Here is a 19,021-nt window from a genome sequence, read left to right on the forward strand (position 1 = left end):
TGAGAATCCCTGATTTAGGGGCATGATTTTGAAAAGCCCCATGCACTTTCAACTCCTATTGTACCTCTCAGGATTAAGTCTGAAGTCAAAAGATTTTTTTTAAAGAGCAAGAAACAGAAAGAAACCCATGGAAACAGATTTTAAAACTTAAGTTTATTAAATTTTGAAAGAAATAAAGTAGGAGTTATTACTTACTACATGTCTGTAGAGCCCTGAGTATAATGTGGAGGATGGTATCAGGATTCTTTAGGCACCATCACGAATAATAAACGATGGGTCACTCTAAACCAAACCCCACATCCAAACTACTTCTCAACTCTGAGGACATTTGAATCCTAACCTGAATATGTCTGACCCTTTCATTATAAGGAGTCAACCCAAATCCCTGGATGTTAACACACCTGGAGTTGGGGAGGTTTGGCTCTGGAGCCAGACTTTGTGGCCCATCTCTAATATAAGGCAAACTAAAGGAGAGGACTGTTCCCCAGCAGGGAGGCAGTCCAGGCCATTCCCCCTTCCATCTGTCACTCAAGAGAACTGGCTGTAAGACCTTCTTGAGGTGAAATTCATCCACTGCTATAAAGGTCTCTGGAAGACCTGATCTTGACATGGAGTACAGATCCTGTTCAAAGAGAGATACAAGGAGGAACATAGTGGAAATTCACATACAGAGAAGTCAGGGCCCTCCATTCAATTCAGACTTACTACTTTAAAAACAAAATCTGATTGGGATGGTGATGGGGAAGTGTCTACAAGCAGACCTAACCCAAACTGGGATACCTCAGGTGGCAGGGCAATCGCTGGACTGGTCACTGGTCCAAAGATGAGCCATTTAAGGCAACACTTCATTTATTTGCATTAACCATCTGGAGAATTTCAAATCCCATCAGATCTACACAGTATAAATCTTCCTATAATTATGAAGAGTGCCATCCACTGAAAGGTGCCAGGCACTGAGAGCCTTGCACCACACTGACTGTCAAGAAGTGAGAGTCCCTGAACACTTACATCATGATTCATGCCAGACATTTGACTGGATCCTTCATAGGAAGGTGGGGGTACACGGTTGCCAGAGCTGGCAATGGTAGAGCAGACATTGCAGAGAATGTTTGCAGGTGATGGCTAGAGCAATGTTTCTGGCCAAAAGGCCATCAAAGAGTCAAGCCCACAGGAAAAGATATGTATGGCGTGTGTGTGTGTCACTACTGCTGTTACTAAAGGCTTTTTGCCAAGGTGGAAATGGAGGGGATACTGGTGAGCCTGTTAAACAGCTCATTGCTTTTTTCACAATTATACAAAAACATTATCATTTTCACCCCCATCAAAGCTAATTCTCCACTATGGCACTTCGAGTGCAGAAGGTGGGGGCCTGCAAGGATTCTAAAAATTAATACTGGCTTGTATTAAACTCCCAAAGTTACAGTTTTTCTCTGACTTTGGATGGGTAGATGCTGCCACCACTCAAGTGCAGAACCCCTTTGAGAACCCAGGAAGGCACACTTGGGAATTCCTTCCTGTGGGGTACCGTCAAGCTCTTCCTCCTCCCCTCCCCCCGGAGAAGAGCTGAGGGGAAAAAAGGAAAATCAGCTGTGGCACCAGCTAATTAAACAACATATGCACAAACCTCTTAGGACACAAAAATCCAATTCTGTTCTTAAAAAACGGTGAACTTTATTAATAAAAAAAAGAAAGAAAATACATGTTGGAACTCAGAAAAGAGAAACTATAAGGATTAAGCACCAAGAATAGCGTTCTTGGGGTCCAGCTTAAAGGTTACAAGCAAAACAAAAGCGCCTGGGGTTAGCACAGAGGAATCCACAAGCCATAATGAAATAAAAGGGATAAACCGAATCATGTCTTCCTAGACATTTCCTGATCGACTTACATATCTGGGGTTTTAAATGAGTAGTTTCTAGGTATGATACTGATGATTTTTCATACCTGGCCCAAGCTTCTTACAGCATAACTGCTACCCTATCCGCCTCTCCCTGGGAGAACAACAGACAGACAAAAGTGGAGTCTTTTTTTTTTCCAATTTAAAAAAGTTCAAGCCTTCCCATTGGCTCTTTTGGCCAAGCGCCCACTCACTTCCTTTTACCTATGCAAAGCAGTGAGACTTTTTAACCCTTTACAGGTAAAGCAATTAGAGAACAGCTACTAAGAGGGATTTTATAGCTACTAGCTGGCTGGGTGTCCATAAAAGGGAGCTACCCCTCCCCCCCTCATTTATTACACCCCTGTATCAAAGATTCACACCTAAGGGAGTCCCAACTCACTGGTGAATACAGGCTCCTTCTCCACTCACATGTAGCAAACTGAAATCCACTGAGCATGCTCAGAAGGACCTAAATTTAGACCAGTCACTATCATATATACCCTTTTCACTTCAGTTTCCCCAAATATTACAATAAAAGCATGTTTCACAGCCAGTGTTTGTGATGTGGTGCCATAACTCACTCACATCAATACGGAATGAAATACTCTATCACTTATGAGAGCCACAATAACCCCATATTAATGAAAATGTGAACATATAACCAATAAAACTTGATTGGAGTTTAAGAGTGGCTATTGGATGTTCAGGAGGAGGGTAGAGATATGCAGGCTGTGGGTTGTCATATGGAGGTAGTTGTGGTTGAGAAAGGAACTGATGAGTGAGGTGTAGATGGTATGTTAAATGGACTTCATTACTTACTTCTGAATTTTTTATGGTTTGCACTGGTGGGCTGTGTGGTCTAGCAACCTTAAATTAACCATATTTTTTGCATGGGAATATACATACACAAAAATACGCTCCATGGAGTTTGGATTATTTAAAATTGTGAGTACCGTGCATGCACACAATACAGCTGAACCACTTATTGTGGTAAATATATTTGTGCTCTACTGAAGCATTGTGACCGAGATTAGTGAAAATAAACACTTTGGCCAGACAGCTCCAGATAATTAGTATATGAGGTAATTAACCTGAGGTGGACAGACCTGGAAATGACAGGTCTACCAAGCCTTATGCATTGGAGAAAAAGTCTCCGTTAACTGGGAACAATTTTAAGAACATTTTAAAGTCTCCAGAGCAGACTTTGAGCTGGAGTAAATTGGTGTAGCTCCACTAAAGTCAACAGATCTATGTGAATTTACACCAGCTAAGGATCTGACCCCACAACTCTTATATTGAAGGATTTTGCTAAATCCATTTAATTGAGACAGCCAACATCTGAATCAGAATTTTTTTAAGTCTTTCCTATTCAAAACTGTCAGACCTGAAATCATCCTGGCACAATCACTTCTACTTCTGTAGTTTTTGTCACAGTTATTTCAAAGGACTCTATCTAGTTACTATTTAAATTGTGCTGTTGCTGCTTTGTCTTTCTTCTGCAGAGCTGATAACTGTGAATGCCACTGGCACTGTACTGAAGCCATATCGAGGGACTAATTCTTTGATACATCGGAGATCTGATTGCTATGGACTCAGGGGCTCACTGAAGGCACACTAGGACCAGATCCTGCAGTGGGATCTGCCAGTACACGTTGAATCCCATTGAAATCAAGAGTACTTCATATGGGTGCAGGGGCCTATACTAGTAGATTCCAGTGCTGGATCGGTGCTTTACTTAATATGGATCTGAGAGATACCTCTTGAAGTCAGGGGTTCTTTTCCAATTGAAAAGTGTATTGAAATCCCCACAAAGGTGGGTCCCAGAGTGAAGTGCATCTCCTTTCAGCAATCAGTGCTTGCATTCTTTGCTGATCACTGCTTAATAAAGTATACAAGTTTTGAAAGCATTTGTACAGGTCCATCAGCTAGTTTCTAAGCCCTTACATCTTGAGATGTCAGACCTTAGACCTGGTTCCTCAGTCTAGCAGTACTATTTTGGCACCGGGCCCAGGGTCAAACATAACCAGTCACAGATCTCAGACAAGAATCGCTTTCAATCCTTGCCCTCGTGAAAGTCAAGGGGCTCCGATGGTGGGATGTTTGTACTAGCCGTTTCCTGAGGAGATATTTATTTTATAATGATGTGAGGCAAAGTCATGAAGTCCTTGCTCAGGGAAAACTCCCATTCACGATAATTAAAAAGTGAGTAAGCACTTCACGATTTTAATGGTATTTTGACTTTAGTTACTTTGATCATTTACAGCATTTTCTGCTTCTGTTTTAAAGGCTCACTGCTCTGCTTCACCTGCACCCAAAGACATTAATGCATAGAGGTGTGGGCAATCACTATTAACTATAATTGGCCAAAATCACCCAGCTCCAGGCCACAGCTTGAGCGCTGTTTGCTCAAGTGACATAGAAAAAGAATTCTCTCTGCATTAGCAGTAGTCCCAGTTCCCTCCACCGTGCAGATATTAGAGGAGCCTCCTCCCCACTACAGCTCCCTTGGAAAAGCATTGGAGAGGTCAGCTATAAACTGGTCCCATTTTTTCTGCCAGACCTGTATGGCCTGGGCTTTCTCCTCTGGTGGCAAGGAGCTGTAACTGTGGGATCAAAAAGAGCGAGGATCAGAGATGGGATTGGGGTGGGTGGGGAGGAGAAACTATTTCAGGATCCGAATCCAAAATGAAAAGGCAGGAAGCTAGGAAAGATTAACCCTTTGTGTTGCCTCAGATAAAGATTAAAAATGTCTCTGTCACCTGTTCCTAATGGCAGGAAGTACCAGATTTGTCCTCCAAACCCCTGTAGGATGTCTAGGATTGATGTAGGCCTGGGCATCAGCTTTGGGAAAATAGACAAAGCTTCAGGTGCAGGCCAGAATGCATTAGGCATATTGACCAAGCCATCAGAGGATGCATAATGGGCTCTGCAAAATATACAACTAAGTAAAATTCAAACAAATGAAAAGTGACTTGAAAAAAATCACCTCTCTCCCTCCTGCTGGAGGCCAGGCTCCACAGGTAAATTGGCACTGGATGGAGGAGGGGAGGGAAAGAGACACACACCAAGACCCTCAAATCCTGCCTGCAGTGGGACAGCTACCCTACTCCTGAAGAACAGAGGGTTAAAAGCAGCCCTGGAGAGGGCTGCAGCTGGGAAAGGCTGGGCTGATTGGGGAAGCAGCCACAGCTGGGGTCACGCCCCAATCAGGCCACAGCTGGCCCTATGAAAGTGCTGTGAGGCAGGTACTGAAGACTCTCTCTCTAACTTCTAAGAGAGAAGGACTGAGTACCTGGGAGAAAAAGGTACCTGGAGTGGAGTAGGGCTGGGGAGCTCCAGCCTGGGAAACCCCCAGGCTGCAGGCCTTGCTAAAGGCCAGGAAAGGTACAGGGGCTATAGAGGTGCAGCCTGGGAATAGGCAGAAGCAGCTGGTTCAACCCCCCTTGCTGATGATGAGTGGTTTACAGACTGCAGTCTGCCCCCGTGAGTGGGGGCTAGACGGTGACTGGCAGTAGCTGTAGAGGCAAGATGGGGATAGAGGGTTGGGGAGACCCAAATTGTGGGTTACTGCTGGGAGCAGAACCTGGACGTAGAGGGGCACCAGGCTCTGGGAGGGACACGGGGGCCAGTGGCAGGCGAGACACCAGCAGAGGGTGCTCTGGGCTGGAAGAGCTAATTCCAGGATGACCAGCAGGAGGCACCATGCTGGTGAGTCTCACTTTGCTACACTGGTCTATGAAAGACATGGGGAGGACTTTGGGTCAGCAGGACACCAGCCTGAGTGACAGAGGAGACTCTGGGGCTGAAAACGGAATAAGGTGGCTCTCTGCAGAGCAGGCAGATGTCACTCCTAGTGCGAGAGTGTGTGCTTACTTTAGAGAGTTTAGTGCCAGTTGTTTTAAAGTTCTCAGGTCAGCGTGCATCCCGCCGATGCCCATGAACACCTCATAGAAGTCATACGACACGCCCTTTGATCCAAAGATAGACGGATCGTCTGGACTAACCACCATGGGGTGTCCCTCTGCCATCAACGCAGCAGCAGGATGGTTCCTCAAATCTGCTACTAACAGTAGGACCTTGGGATGAGGGGGAGGAAAAAGCAAGGATGGGTTATTCTTACAGATATTTTCAGTATATATTTATACTTGTTTGGAAGCTGTTTGGGGCAGAGACTGTCTTTCTACCATATGTTTGTACAGCACCTAGTACACTGGGCCCGGAGCCTGTGACAGGGTTTCCTTCCCCAGACCACCTATCTTAGTGTATGGCTAGCTTAGTTTTCCCTACTTCTGTGCCTCTGGGGTACTTGCACACCACACAACGGATGTGGGGTCTGGTTAATTAATACTATGAAACAAAAAATATCTACCCTACACAGGAAGAACTCACCCTGTACCCTTGTTACCCAAGCTTTCCAACTCCTTTCTGGCCCTTCTCCCGAGGCTTCGGTCACTTGTTTCAGGCCAAGTCCCTCCTTGTCTCTAGCCTCAAGCCTCCAGCCTCCACAGCGGAGAGCTGTCTTCTCCTCACCCCGGTGTCCCCAGCCTTTTGTAGAGTAGAATTTGTAAGGTATTAGCTAACGCATGTTAACAGCCTAGTGTAAAAAAAAGCAGTGTGCCTTTAACATGTGTTAAACTGGTCAAGGCTTTAACTCTGTTTAACACATGTCAAATGTGCATTGCTTTGTCTACACTAGACTATCAACATGTTTTCGTTAACACCTTACAAATCCTAATCTAGACAAGGCTTCACAGAGTGAATCAAGAGTTCTGCTTTATATATTCTCACAAACAGACATATGATCCCAAGTAACCTGATCCCTTAGACATGTGCTCCATCTAATAACTAAAAGTCCCAAAACTCTTGTCTTAAAGGAGCTACTTCCCTGTAAGAAGCCATGCTAGATTGCACACATACCCAAAGGACCAGTTTCCTGTTACAGGCGTCTAGACACAACCACGATACAAGTAAATAGTCATCATAATAGTTCGTATGCATATTCCTAATGTTATGCTCTGAAGGGGGAAAAATCCACCAAAGAGACCATAACGAGGAAATAGGTGAAAGAGAAAGCAGAGACCATATGTAATTTCCAACAAGTGTGGCAATTAAACTGAGCAGAGAATGTCTCCATAATGGTTGAGTTAAAGGACAGGGACTCAGTCTCCAGAGTAGTCCTCTGTCTCCCCTCCCACCCCCAATACGTTCTTTAGAACCTCCCACCTTCCAAAAATACATTATGTAGAGGATATTTGCATCTCCCTCTCAGAATGACCTTCTATGGCCAATAAGACAGGAGAGGCAGTCATGGAGAAGGATAAAGAGCACCTGGAGAGTGGTAAAGGATAAAACAGATACATCCTGCTCTTAACTGGTATCTACACAAAGACCAATATATGTTGAGCAACACCCTGCTGCAGGTCATTTATCAAATTCTAAATTTCTGATCCCAGCTCCTGACTTGAGACGTAAGGTCACTCAGGTAGGTCCTACCTGGTTGGAGATTGGGCAGAGTTCTATAGGAACATCCATCTTAAGGGACAAATTCTTGGCTACTGGATGTTTAATGAGAGCAAATCCATGGCCAATCCGACTGGTATTGAACAGCAAAGCATCGAGCACATTGATGTCTACAGAGGTGCCCTGCCAGTCTGAGGAGAGAAAGATGGATCCAAATCACTGCCATTTTATATGGAAACAGATCTTCTCAAACAGGTAATTGATTTATTCTATTTTTTTTTTAAATAAATGCCTCAAATACAAACTAACAGGCTTCCTCATGGCTTGTCTCCTTTGTCTACCAGGGACTACACCCAGCTTGGAACTCTCTACAGCACCGCACATCATCTGGTGGGTGAATAATATACTGCATGTAAACACGTTATTCCAGCAATAAAGGACAAAAGGTATGTTTAATTATTTGAACTAACATATTTAAGCTAAGATATGTAGCTGACTCAGTAACGTTCATTAACAGACAGGCTTAAAAACATGACTCTGGCTGGTGATGGCCTCAAAAATGCCCTCTCTGGTGCTGGTGCATGTGGGAGGAGACAACTGATCACACGTCTCTGGGAAGGAGATGGCTGTGCCACACCAGCAGCACCTCCTGCTGTCTGACTCCAGAAGAACAGGCCCAGGAACATCCCAAGATGAGGAAATCAGTGTGTTCAATGCAGAAGACAAGTGCAGGGGACAATGAGTATCAGACACAGGTAGAGGTGGTGGTGAGGGATATGAAGACAATGGGAGAGAGTAGGGAGCATGTAGGGGATGTGGAACCAGGAAACTGGGAGGAAACATCCAGTGTGCTATGGCAGTGAGCTGATCTGCTGCTGATGCAGAAGAACGATGGGAAACAGAATATACCAGACCACTTCTCATGATACGACCACCAGCTCTCCTCAGTATCCAAGTATCCACTCCCCCACATGGCCTGTGTTCTCATGCTTACCAGTCTCACCAGCATGGAAAAAGTAAGACAAATTGACTCCTTGGGAGTGTGGAATAGTCAGGGCATCCTTCAAGTCCCACAGAGAGTGTCCTGCATCCTCATACCCAACCTGGGGAGAAGAATAAAGATGTTTCTGAACATGCTCCAGGTGATCACTAGTCTTTTGACTTGAAACTACCCTACGTTGCCATCTGAAATTCCTGTACTGTATTCCCATGTTTTGTTAAACAGATCCTCCAGCAGTGAAAACTAGCACAGTTCCATTGACTGACTTCCACAGAGTTATCCTGGTTTGCAACAGCCTGGAACAGGCCCTCTCTGTAAAAGATAAGTCATACACATGTTTTTAAGAAGAGCATAGTGCAGCCAGTAAGGATGCTAGTGCATGTTGCTGCCACTGCATCTCCACCAGTAACAGAATTCCCTACATTTCTGCACTCGTGCCCACATACACATTCCCAATCCCCACCAAAGCCCTTACTCTTGAGATAGCAACGAACACAAAAACAGCTTGAGAATGACTTTGCAGAAAGTCTAGGATACTGGTTGCTGCTCCCTTGCTTTTCACCTTTACAGATAATCAGGTTTTAGATGCTGTGTGTGGTATCATGAAGAAAGATAACTTTTATCCCATTTTTCTGTGGTAATTTCATTAGGTACTCTTCCTCTGTCTCAGTCCTAATAGTAATGGCCAGCACACATCTTAGTCACGAGCAGATGTATCTGCCGCATAAGTAGGTGGCATTCTTTTCTCTGAGTAAAGACTTAGTAACATACCTGCAGAGTCTCAGGAGACACTGCACTGAAGTCCTGATTAGAACAGAGACCAGGACTACTTGTGGTCACTGAAAATCCCACTGCATTTTCTACAAGATTTGGCAGTTTCCTGGCCAAGTTCCAACTCCCCAAATTACATCCTGCTCACTTCAATTTCATCTGCAGTTTAAATTAAAAAAATATTTTTCACTTCACTTCCTAGATGCAGTTATAAAGTATAGCTGTGAGGCATTCTATAGCTACTTCTCTCCAGAGGTGGCTGCACTGCAGTGGCTGATGCCTATGCAAACAAAGTTATTTGGGATCCTGCAGGACGAAAGACAGTGGGGCAGCATTTCAACAGCATGCTTTGCTGCTTTTCCCCTCCAAAATCTTTGTACCAATAATCACAACTCAGCCCTTGTGATATTAAATACAAAACCAAGTAAGAAATAATACAAAGATACCAGGTCAAATCCCGCCAGAGTGTTCGGGAACATGGCTCGGAGGTCCATGGCCTTATTGACGGCTTTTTTAATCTCGGTAACGTTCTGCTTTCTGAAAACCAAGAGACAGAGAAAGGTGCTGATGCACATTTCCATGGAACCAATTTCTCAGGTTCTGTCTGTATTATGACCAGGAGCCTTAAGGGAATATCCAATATAAAAAAAAACAAAACACATAAATGCCTAGGAAAAGCCCAAATGACTGGAGTTAACCAGCATCATACACACTGTTTGGGACTAATTGGCCAACCTGCCCTGTATCAATAAGCCAATGAGGGGGCAGAACCAGAACAGCTGTATAGGTAATATTTAAACATGCTCTGTGTATTATTTTGCTGGAGTTTTTCCGTTTTAATTGTGTTTTAAAATTAATCCACTACAGACCATCGGAGTCTATTGGATTTGAATGTGTATAAAGGTTTCTGGGAAGGCAGCATTTGCAGGATCTCTGAAGGAGCTTTGAAATATACAGTGTACCAACCCCCCAGCTGTTCTGCTGTTGCTCCTGGTTCCATAGAAATAGATGATGCATCAAGACTCAGGGAGAGAAAACGTAAGGCTTTGAGAAAACACACTCACTTCTCATGTGCATGCACAGAGAAACACAGCCTCCTGCTCGCTCATTGCCACTCCCTTCAACTCAAGAGTAATCACTTTTTCATACACACCATCATTGCTAACAAACCTCAGTCATCTTACATGTACACATACTCGCTTCTATGATCAACTGCACACATTCACCCTCAGTCATTTCCACTTGCAGGTGTTTATATGCTGGAAAGTATTTCAGGAGTTAATAGTCTAGGCCTCACTACACTGGAAGCAATGCAATCTGGATCACTTCCAGGATCTCTCTGTTGTAACCACTTGTGCCACTTAATTGTTCCTGCCTGCATGACAGCATGACCATTTACACATAGAACACTTCCACACTCGCCCAATGCAAGCAGCATCTACCTGCGTGCTGTAAATATAATTTTTGCTCCAATAAAATCAGGGTGATCCTTAATAAACTGCTTCGTCACCTCCTGATACGTTGCCACAGACCAGGATTCATTGTATTGGGTCCCATCCAGTTCATACACCTGTGGAAAGAATAAGCACATGCAAAAAAAAAAAAAAAAAAAAAGCAGAGGATAGTGAGGAGAAAGAAGTGACACTACTAAACTTTGAAGGAAAGATAGAACAATTCTGAAGTAGTCTGTGGCTCAAATTAAAAATGGCAGGTGTATAAGGCCAGAAATCCAAACTGTGTCCAGTGCCAGGAAGAAAAAAAAGAATCAGTAGTTAAATTGGGTCCACTTCAAGGTTGACACTGATAAACAACAAAAGCATTTTGACATTGCAACTGTTTTCTCTTCCCAGCTGCCACAACAACAGACATTTGGGACCAGTAGGTCAAGCAAAATTGGCCAATCACCATCCTCTACAAAGCAAAACACACAAATCTGTGTCATTTTTTTCCCCATTCAAATTTTAGTGCTGGCAGAAAGTGCCAGAATATCTGCTCTGGGGATACTGTACAAAGAGTTATGTATCTATGCAGGAAAGAATGTTCCTAAAATATGTTTTGGGGATAGCCTTGATAAACAAGCCTTCCTTAGACAAAGGAATGTGGATTTACCTGCCTGGGCCAAGCTTTGTAAGCCATACACATTAAAGTACATTTACATACAAGATAAACAAAGCAATCAAGCTAACAAGCAGCGGAGGAAACAGCTTAGGAAACAAACTGGGGGACAGAGTCTGCACCCCAAGGAAGTCTTCATTGTTCTTAAGGCCAAGACAATGGATGTTGGGAGCTATAAAGGGAGCAAAAAGGGACATTCTAGTGCTCCATCACTTAGGAGACATATGGGACAGCAAACTCGGAGCCTGTGAATGGTGGATCCTCTTGGTGAGGCAGGCAAGAGCTGCTGGTGGCTAGCTGTAAGCGAGGAATTGTTTTAGGCCAAGATATAGCTTGGTCAAATTAAGTTTTAGGCACTAGAAAGCATGTTATTTTTGTTTTGTTTGTAAACCTTTTCCGTCTCTTTTCTTCTGCCTCGTGCCACTTAAATCTCTGATCTTTGTTACTAAACTTATTCTTAGTTTTACCATAGACTGTGTTAGCGCTGTTGTACTGAAGAAAAACATGAGTCTTCTTCTAATCTACCAGGCTGGTGTGTGCTCCCTCTTTTTGGAGGCAGCAAACGTAAATACCTTCTGTGAGTGTCCAGGAAGAAGGACTGGGCACTGCAGAGACATATCTCTGGGGGAACTCAGGAACAGGGGTTCACTGGTTGTTACCTGCAAGGCAAGGTTTTGACTGGCACGTCTCAAGGAGTTTGCTGGCAAGGCAAATAGACTGGAATGTCAGAGAGCTGACCATACACTTTAGCAGCAGCCAAGCTCTCACTTGCTGAGCCAAAGGGTGACACAGTGGTTTACGGTACTGGGTTCCCTGAGGAGACTGTCATACCAAGTTCCCAGCAAAGAGCTTTCAAATGAAGCAGATTTTTCCACCCCCATATGGTCAGCTGTGCCAGGGTCTGAATCTAAATACAAGACAGGACTGGAGAAACGTTAGAGAAACAAGATTTTAAAATAATATTAGGGAAGTCAAAAAGTGTGTACCGGTGGCAATATAGCTCTTATCTCGACATACTGTATGTTATCCTCATAGAGCTCCAACAGCCCCTGATAGAAATAGGCCTTGAACACAGGTGCATAGCAGATGAGGCCAGAAGCAGTCAAAAAGACATTATCAAATTTTCTCCAAATGAAAGCCTGCGTTGGGTATGTCACCTCAGGGTTGTCAGTCACCAGGGTCAGGTTCTTCAGCAAACTACAGGAAGAGAAACAGGACAGCTGGATTTAGGAGTGTACACAAAATGAGCTGGCAGCTCTGTAGCCAGGAGTCACAGAACAATATAATCCCTTCTAGTTAAATATGGGCCTTCCCACCAAAGGCCAAGCTGTACGGATATGGGGATCCGCCATCCACAGCCACCTCAGAGGTGGAGTGGGGGAGCTTTTCTGCATCAGCAGCACTATCCAGTGTGTTTTAGGTCACAAACTGGAGGGGAAGGGACAGGAAGGAACATGAAGAATACTGTCTCGCCCAATGGGGCCCACTTCCTGACTGGAGCCTCTAGGCATATTATCACAATACAAATACTTTCCAATTTAAACTACAGAGGGGATTGTTTTAAAGTAATTGCCTTCTGCCTCCCAAATTAGAATGTGGCTGACATAGGGTTAAAAACTTAATCTTGCAAATATAACCATCCCCATCACCTTAATTACAATGATTGGGATCTCAGTTCTACTCTCTACCAACTCCAATAGGGTAACAGCCTCTAGTCACTAGGAGGCGGCATTGTTTCAATATCAGACCCTTACTAAACAAGTTACTTTCCTTAATGTCAGAAAGGCACTAAAGTGTGACTTTTTGAATCTACAGAATAAAATGGTTATCTATCAAAAACAAAACAACAACAAAAACAACCTTTAGTCCTACTGAACCATTCTGGCTACTCCATTATACCAATCCAAAACTCATAATTTGCCGACATCAGCAATGGATTTGATTTTTCAGATTTGCCACCTGGGAACCAACTGGCATGACTCAGTTCCTGCATGTTTCTTACTGGGATGGTATTCTGTTTACTTTACAGAACTTGCCTGAGCATGCATTTCCTCACCACAAGCATAGAGGGCACCAAGTAGTAATAACCAGGGGAGTTTGGCGGAAATAGAAAAAACTTGATTATCTTGCAATTACCATGAGCAGCTGCAGGCAATTGTTTGCATTTACACTGTGGTAATAGTTATCCTCTAAACAGCTCCAATCCTGAACCCCGGGTGGTCACTTTTCCTATGGCAGTAACTTTCTTAACTTTTCAACTTGCCACCTGAACATTAGTTTATCAAATGTTCAAGCTGGACGTATAAAATCAAAATAGCAACACAACTGGTAAATAGGTTCATTTGGGGATGGAAAAATTGTAGGAGTTACCATAAGTTGCAACCGAAGGGGAAATAGCTGGATGCTTAAAAGCTGACAGTCTTATCAGTCTGAGAAGGTCTGATTTTATCTAATATTAGAAGCTAAACAGGTTTGAGCCTGGCTAGTACTTGGATGGAAGATCACTGGAGAATACTCTCAGGGCTTGTTGCTTCTCTTTGATAACTGTGACTACTCTTTAATGCTATTTAATGTGTGATGTCTTCCCTGGTGGCTAAGCGATAGTGCTCTGCTGTGTTATATAGAAGAGTTAGATATGATTCACACTCTTATTATTTTGTTCCAAGAGGCGTCAGTGTCTAGAATTAAAAGTCACTGTCCTATTGCTATACAATGTGATCTTGTCTAACCTCATAAACAAGCAGTGCGGGGCCTGGTCAGAAGGTGGAACAAGAGACCTCAAAGGGGTGACCATAAAATGGAGTCTGTTCACCAGGCATCTTGTGCACTGGTTGCTTTTTTAGTCACTTAAGGAGCCCCTTCCTGTCATTCTGGCTGCACTTCTTCCTCACTTTTATTCATGTGGGGGGTTGTTTTTATTTTTTAAAGCAAAATTATATACAAGTGACATTCATACCACCTTAAGAATGAGATTTTAACTGCACAAGAGTCAGGAAATTCAGAGCTAAGGATTCCACAACAACTTTAGCTTTGTACTCTTGGGCATGACAACAGGGCCTTCGTTCCATTAATACACATCAGCCAACACAAGGTCCTGTTCAGGAAACAAGACAATAAAATGGAAAGGAACTGCACCTTAACCAGGGAGGCATATGTGAAGTATTTCGTATTACTGCATGCAATGGCATTCCGCATTTCAGACATGTTCTGGGGAGCACTGAGTGGTGACAGTGGAGCATCACCCTAGAAACCAGGAATGCAAGCACCAGAGGCATCTTTTCAGAAGCTTATCTAACTGAGTTCAGCTGGAGACTGGCCTTAAGTAGAGAGGGTATGCTCCTGCTCAGCGGGGGAGGGTGGAAAGATTTTGTGTGGGAAGAACCTGGACTGCATAGCAAGCCTCTAGGAAAACAGATGCAGAGTTCCAGTTGAAGCAAACTCCCCCAGATACTGGCTCAAGGAAAGCTATTCTCAAAATGCAGAAGGTCAACTGAGAACACCTGCCTGTAGGGTGAGCCTGGAGTTTGTCCTTATCAGGTGTAGAAACACTGAAGGAAAACCTCAGGGTGGGTTAAAAGACCATGTGAGTCTATTCATGTGACCATGTGAGTCTATTCATGTGACCATACATAGTTTACTTCTAGATAAGGACCAATAAGCAGTTATTTATCAAAGTAATTTTTCCATAGATTTTCCTGGACACACAGACTTCTTCAATAAATATGTGTAGTGCTCTTTTTCCCCCTGTATATAGGGGAGAAAGAGTGGCCCCTTACATAGATTCTCTTATATATAACCTGTTGTGTCTATGTAGCCTATGCTCTTGTATTAGAACTAGTAAGAAGCCACCAACACCCCTCCTAAAAAAATTAATTGTTACATTTCTTACAAATTCCCCTTCCCTTGAAACTAATTATTCCTATGTAGAACTGTGAGGATATAGCAATCCATCCTTGATAACATGCTACTCTTTTAAGGGATCACTAGGCCAACTCTGCCACGAATAACCTTCGCAGACAAATCTGGGGATTGCTGATTCTCTAGGGGGAAAAAACAGGTGAGTGGTTGGATTCGGCTAGAACAGATGTGGGCAAATTACGGCCCATGGGCCACATCCGGCCTGCAGGACCATCCTGCCTGGCCCCCGAGCTCCTGGCCCGGGAGGCTCACCCCTGGCCCCTCCCCTGCTGTCCTCCCTCCCCTGCAGCCTCAGCTCCTCGCTCCTTCTGCTGCCAACACAATGCTCTGGGCACTGGGACCGTAAGCTCCTGAGGCAGCGCAGCTGCAGAGCCTGGCCTGACCCAGTCTCTGTTCTGCGTGGTGGCGGCAGCAAAATAGCCCGGCTCTAGCTGGGCGGTGCGCCTGTAGTGCTGCCAGCCACCGGTGCTCCAGGCAGCACGGTAAGGGGGCAGGGAGCGGGGGGGAGGGGTTGGATAGAGGGCAGGGGAGTTCGGGGGGCAGAGGTGTAGATAAGGGTTGGGGCGTTCAAGGTGGGAACAGGGGGTTGAATGGGGGCAGGGGTCCGGGGGGCAGTCAGGAAGGAAGGGGGGTTGGATAGGGCGGCAGGGGGCAGTCAGGGGCAGAGGTTCTGGGGGCAGGGAGAAGGGGTGGTTGGATGGGGTGGCAGGGGTCCGGGGGCAGTCAGGGGACAGGGAGCTGGGGGGTGTGGATGGGGCCAGTGTCCCAGGGGGCCGTCAGGAATGAGAGGAGGGGTTGGATGGGACGGTGGGAGTCCGGGGGCGGTCAGGGGACAGGGAGAGGGGTGTGTGGACGGGGCGGGGGTCCCGGGGGGGCCGTCAGGAATGAGAGGAGGGGTTGGATGGGGCAGTGGGAGTCCAGGGGCGGTCAGGGGACAGGGAGCGGTGGGGGGTGGATGGGGCAGGGGTCCGGGGGGGCCATCAGGGAACAGGGGTGGTTGGATGGGGCAGGAGTCCTGGGGGGGGGCCAGATAGGAGGTGGAGGGTGGGTCACGACCCCCTCCCCTAACTGGCCCTCCATACAATTTACTAAACCCAATGCGGCCCTCAGGCCAAAAAGTTTGCACACCCCTGAGCTAGAAAGACCCTGCTTGGTTTGTGTGTGACTATGTACTGAACAATGCTATTGCAATGCATAGGCACAAGGGGGCAAAATCACAGGAGACCTGCAAAAGTCTGTTTTGCTTCTTTATGGTGTAGAATGAAGGCCTGAAAGGTTTGATTGCTTGTTTTCTATTCTATATGGGTCCTTAGACTGCAATCATCACCATAGTATCTAAGCACCTTCCAGTGATGTATTAAGCAACATGTCTAGCATCTATCACATGTGGTTCATTTTCTCTCTCATCCTCTTTCTAAGGGGAGAACTGAAAGTGCAATGAAGTTTTGGTTTGGTAACACACACTCTGCTCTGAGTTTCTGTTAAAGAAAGTAGGCTGAAGAAGTGCACCTGGCACTTGGAACAGAAGGTGGTGAGGTTTGTGATGGTCCTTGATTCCCATGGAAATTGCCTGAGACCAGCACCCAAGAAAGCTCTATCTCCTACACTGACGAGCTTTACCCTTATGGCAGAAAGTTCCATTGTGCTCAAGGAGTGAAGTCTACATCCTGGAGCTTTAGCCGATCTTTTAGATACGCTGGGCCCCGGCCACGGAGCTCTTTCACCTTATGAATGAATACCAGCAATGTCAACTTTGCTTCCCTGAGTGTCTCCGAGAATGTTTATTGTGAGCACTCAGCTAAACCACAGCATCAGAGGTATTGAATATTTAACAAAAAAGTCTTTCCAAAGTGTTAATCATTGGAATTAAATAGGGGAGGATTTTTTTAAATGTTTCTAAACTCCCTGACCACGAACCTCTTCCCCTCTCTGTTGCTCGGCATTCAGTCTCTTGCAATATCACCACTTCACTAGCTCTCCAGCCCCCGCAGAGTACTCTAGGGTCAGGTCAGACAAGACCTGAATTTCTAATATGAAAAACAAACAGAAAAAAGAACGGAGTGGGGTGGAAATAACACACACTCTTCCAGGGCCTCTCTACATTACAAAGCAGCAAAAAATATAAAGACATGTCCCTTTAACTTTGCAGATCACCCTTAAGCAGGGGCATCATTTCAAAAATAGTCTGGAGAGGGAGGCAAAGTTGTGTGTCAGCATACAGAACATTCTATGTGACTATATCATATCCTGCAATGGTGGGGGGGGTGTGGTATAGGATGTACACCTATGAAAAGCTGGAGGGGGAGGCAACTGCCTTTCTTCCCCATAGCAAATGACATCCCTACTTTTAGGAAGTGGTTCTATCTTCATAACCACACTGCAATTTTTGGAAGGAAGACTGTTGTAGTAACCTGTCTTCCCCACACCACTTTTAAACTTGAAAATAAACAGTTTGATTGTAGGGATTGTTTGGTTTGTCTGTTTCCAGTCCTTCATTCCAATTTCACATTGAAAACTAGTGGAAGGGGTACAGTCCCTGAAAACACTTTCTCCCTTCCCCTCAGGCTTGCTGATCCTCCCCATCTTGTACGTAAGAGAGCCTGGACCTTCCCCAGATGCCACATGCCCTTGACACATATTTGCAGGCACCCAACTAACCATCAGTTCCCACCCACCCCAACATCTTCTTTCCTTCAGCCTGTTGATGCTCAGGGCAAACGGAAGGGAGGTCACTTGCGGGGCAAATGTTCAAGGGACTGGGAGCGTTTCCAGAAACTTAAAGCCATAGCAGATTGGGGCTCATTCCTGACAAGACACCAACTCCTCCATTGCCAGAACACCTCCCCAACCCCCAGATTAGTACTCAGGGAAGAGATCAAAATAAGAGGGGAGCTCCTGAGTATGGTGGCTGTGATCATGTGCCTGGCCTTTATGTGGGGACATTGCATTACATCATCTTGTGGTGATGGACCTCTTAAGGGTTGTGAGAAGCAGCACAGTCCCGTGGATAAACCTGCGTGCTGAGTTTCAGGAGACCTGAGTTCTGTTCCTGCCTCTGCTGCTGGGTGAACTGGGTAAGTCACTTCACCTCCCTGTGCCTGTTTCCATCCCCCCAACCCCTATTCTGTTGTGTATTTAGATTGCTGCTTTGGGGCAGGGACAGTCTCTTATTATGGGCTTGTCTACACTTAAAATACTACAGCTGCAGCACTTCAGTGTAGACACCGACAGGAGGGGTTCTCCCATCAGCATAGGTAATCCACCTCCCTGAGAGACGGTCGGTAGGGCGATGGAAGAATTCTTCTGCTGACCTAGTGCTGTCTACACTGGGGGTTAGGTCAGTAAGGCTACATCTCTCAGGGGCCTGGATTTTTCCCACCCCTGGGAGACATAGCTATACCAATGTAAATTCTTAGTGTAGACCAGGGCTGTGAGTCTGTACATTACCTTACACAATGGGTCCCTTAACTCAGTTGGGGCCTCTAGGTATTACTGTAAAATAAAAGATAAGGGGACACTGAATGGCGATAAGTGTTTCTGAAGTAAGTTCATGTTCCAAGCAGGCAACTAGCCAGCACAGCCAAACATGTGGTGTGGCGTCCTCTGCAGAGGTACTTCCCTGGTGCTCTCCTACCCTTATTCCTATAAATGGGGTTCTCTTGATTAGATCAGGAGGGAGAGTCTGTATTCTGTAAAATACAACAGAATGGGGGGCTCGAGGGATGTTCCTCAGAGCACACTGAAACATCCAGGGCAATCGCCTCTGTTCAGATATTTCAAAAGGAGATTTGATGTAAAATCCCTCTTGTCTATTATTTCTCTCCCCCTCTTCTGGAGAGGCACCCCCATGTGAGCTGGTGTCATGGTCTCCCTTTTCCCCA

The 19,021-nt window shown here is 45.2% G+C and overlaps 1 protein-coding gene across 2 annotated transcripts in view; it reads right to left on the bottom strand.

Moving 5' to 3' along the window:
* Positions 1 to 1,662: 1,662 nt before the first annotated feature.
* Positions 1,663 to 19,021, bottom strand: part of ADA2 (adenosine deaminase 2) — a 33,312-nt gene continuing 15,953 nt past the window's right edge. For both annotated transcript variants that reach the window (XM_045002091.1, XM_045002090.1), the window contains 7 exons: positions 12,209 to 12,419; positions 10,550 to 10,677; positions 9,554 to 9,644; positions 8,331 to 8,439; positions 7,370 to 7,527; positions 5,750 to 5,952; positions 1,663 to 4,479 (listed from right to left, as the gene is read on the bottom strand). In XM_045002091.1, coding sequence (XP_044858026.1) covers positions 4,371 to 4,479; positions 5,750 to 5,952; positions 7,370 to 7,527; positions 8,331 to 8,439; positions 9,554 to 9,644; positions 10,550 to 10,677; positions 12,209 to 12,419 — 1,009 coding nt within the window. In that variant the 3' untranslated portion in view covers positions 1,663 to 4,370. The remainder of the gene's footprint in view (positions 4,480 to 5,749; positions 5,953 to 7,369; positions 7,528 to 8,330; positions 8,440 to 9,553; positions 9,645 to 10,549; positions 10,678 to 12,208; positions 12,420 to 19,021) is intronic.

This window comes from Mauremys mutica, chromosome 1 (assembly GCF_020497125.1).
Source record: "Mauremys mutica isolate MM-2020 ecotype Southern chromosome 1, ASM2049712v1, whole genome shotgun sequence".
In the NCBI taxonomy this organism is placed as follows: domain Eukaryota; kingdom Metazoa; phylum Chordata; order Testudines; family Geoemydidae; genus Mauremys; species Mauremys mutica.